This window comes from Egretta garzetta, unplaced genomic scaffold (genome assembly GCF_000687185.1).
Source record: "Egretta garzetta isolate BGI_Z169 unplaced genomic scaffold, ASM68718v1 scaffold113, whole genome shotgun sequence".
Taxonomy (NCBI): Eukaryota; Metazoa; Chordata; class Aves; order Pelecaniformes; family Ardeidae; genus Egretta; species Egretta garzetta.
The window spans coordinates 770,191-771,400 of NW_009259115.1; the positions used below are offsets into that span (position 1 = coordinate 770,191).

A 1,210-nucleotide genomic window follows, 5' to 3' on the forward strand; every position below is an offset into this window, starting at 1 on the left:
CGACAGAAAGCCAGGCAAAAAATATATTTAAAAAATCGTCCCCCAGTGCCTGCCACTCAGCCATGGGAAATAAAATCAAACAATAAAAAAGGCATGAAATGAAACTCTTAGTTTTCTTTCGTTTTTGTTCTCTCGTCTTTTTACCTTTTGCCCCCGATAAGAAACAAAACCCAAAAGATGGCTAAAGGCGCGCTGCGGGTTTCGCTGGGGATGTCTCTGCCGATGGGGGGGGGGCATGGGCAAATCGCTGCTGGATCCGGCGCCGACACCATACCGCATCTGTGGTCCCCATCGCCGCCAAGACAGCACGAGTATGTACAAAGTGGGGGCAGCGTAATAATAAATATCTGTGTGTCTCTTCCAGGGTTTGATATTCCTGCTCCGAACCAAAACAGTTTCCAAGCCTCTTGCCTTCGCAGACTCTCGCTTGAATTGGTAAGAGGAAAGTTTCGCTTTGAAGTTCGCTCGTGGCAGGGATTTGCCGTGTGTTTGCGTGGGATTCTTTTCTTGTTGGCTGTTGTTTGCTTTAGGGTTTTTTTGCTTCTCTTTTTTTTTTTCGGGTCAGTTGCTTTCAAACCCCGATTTAGAAACTTTTCCCTCAAAAACTTGTGGTTCTGAGCATTGGGAGAGATCAGGGTCGGGCTTGCTCCAGCTGCTGATGCTGACTCCTGATCGCAAACCTGCTGACGTGCACCGGGATGGGTACCACGATCTTAGGGTTTCGGGAGGGCTCCCCTGTCTTGGAGTTGGCGTTGCCCGCCTTGACCCGTTTCCATTTAGCCCGTCTGTTCTGGAACCAGATTTTCACCTGCACCTCGCTGAGTTTGAGGGCATGAGCAATCTGGGACCTCTCCGTCAGGGACAGGTACTTTTTGCAGTGAAACTCCTTCTCCAGCTCCAGCAGCTGCTCGCTGGTGAAGGCTGTTCGCCTCCGCCGGTTTTTGCCCGTGGATGTGGTGTTGGTGGAATTGGGGGGGTTTTGGGGGTTTTCCTCCAGCGCGTTGCTAGAGTCCTCTTCCTTGTGAGCCGCCTGGCCGGGGATGTTGTCGTCCGAGCTATAGTCTAGATCGCTGTCCATGGAGAAACTTTCTTCCTTGCCTTTTGCGTCCTCTTCTGCTTTGGGGTCCTCCTTCCCCTGGCCCCGGAGAGCCCCGGCTGGAAGCGAAGCAGAGGCCTTTCGTTACTATTTGGTACCCCCCGTCTCGCGGCC

General features: G+C 52.2%; 1 protein-coding gene across 1 annotated transcript in view; it reads right to left on the reverse strand.

Annotated features, from left to right (window-relative positions):
* Window positions 1-631: 631 nt before the first annotated feature.
* The window catches only part of GBX2 (gastrulation brain homeobox 2), a 4,808-nt gene continuing 4,229 nt past the window's right edge, over window positions 632-1,210 (reverse strand). Inside the window, exon 3 of the mRNA XM_009635482.1 lies at window positions 632-1,174. Within this exon, the coding sequence (XP_009633777.1) occupies window positions 632-1,174 (543 nt within the window). The remainder of the gene's footprint in view (window positions 1,175-1,210) is intronic.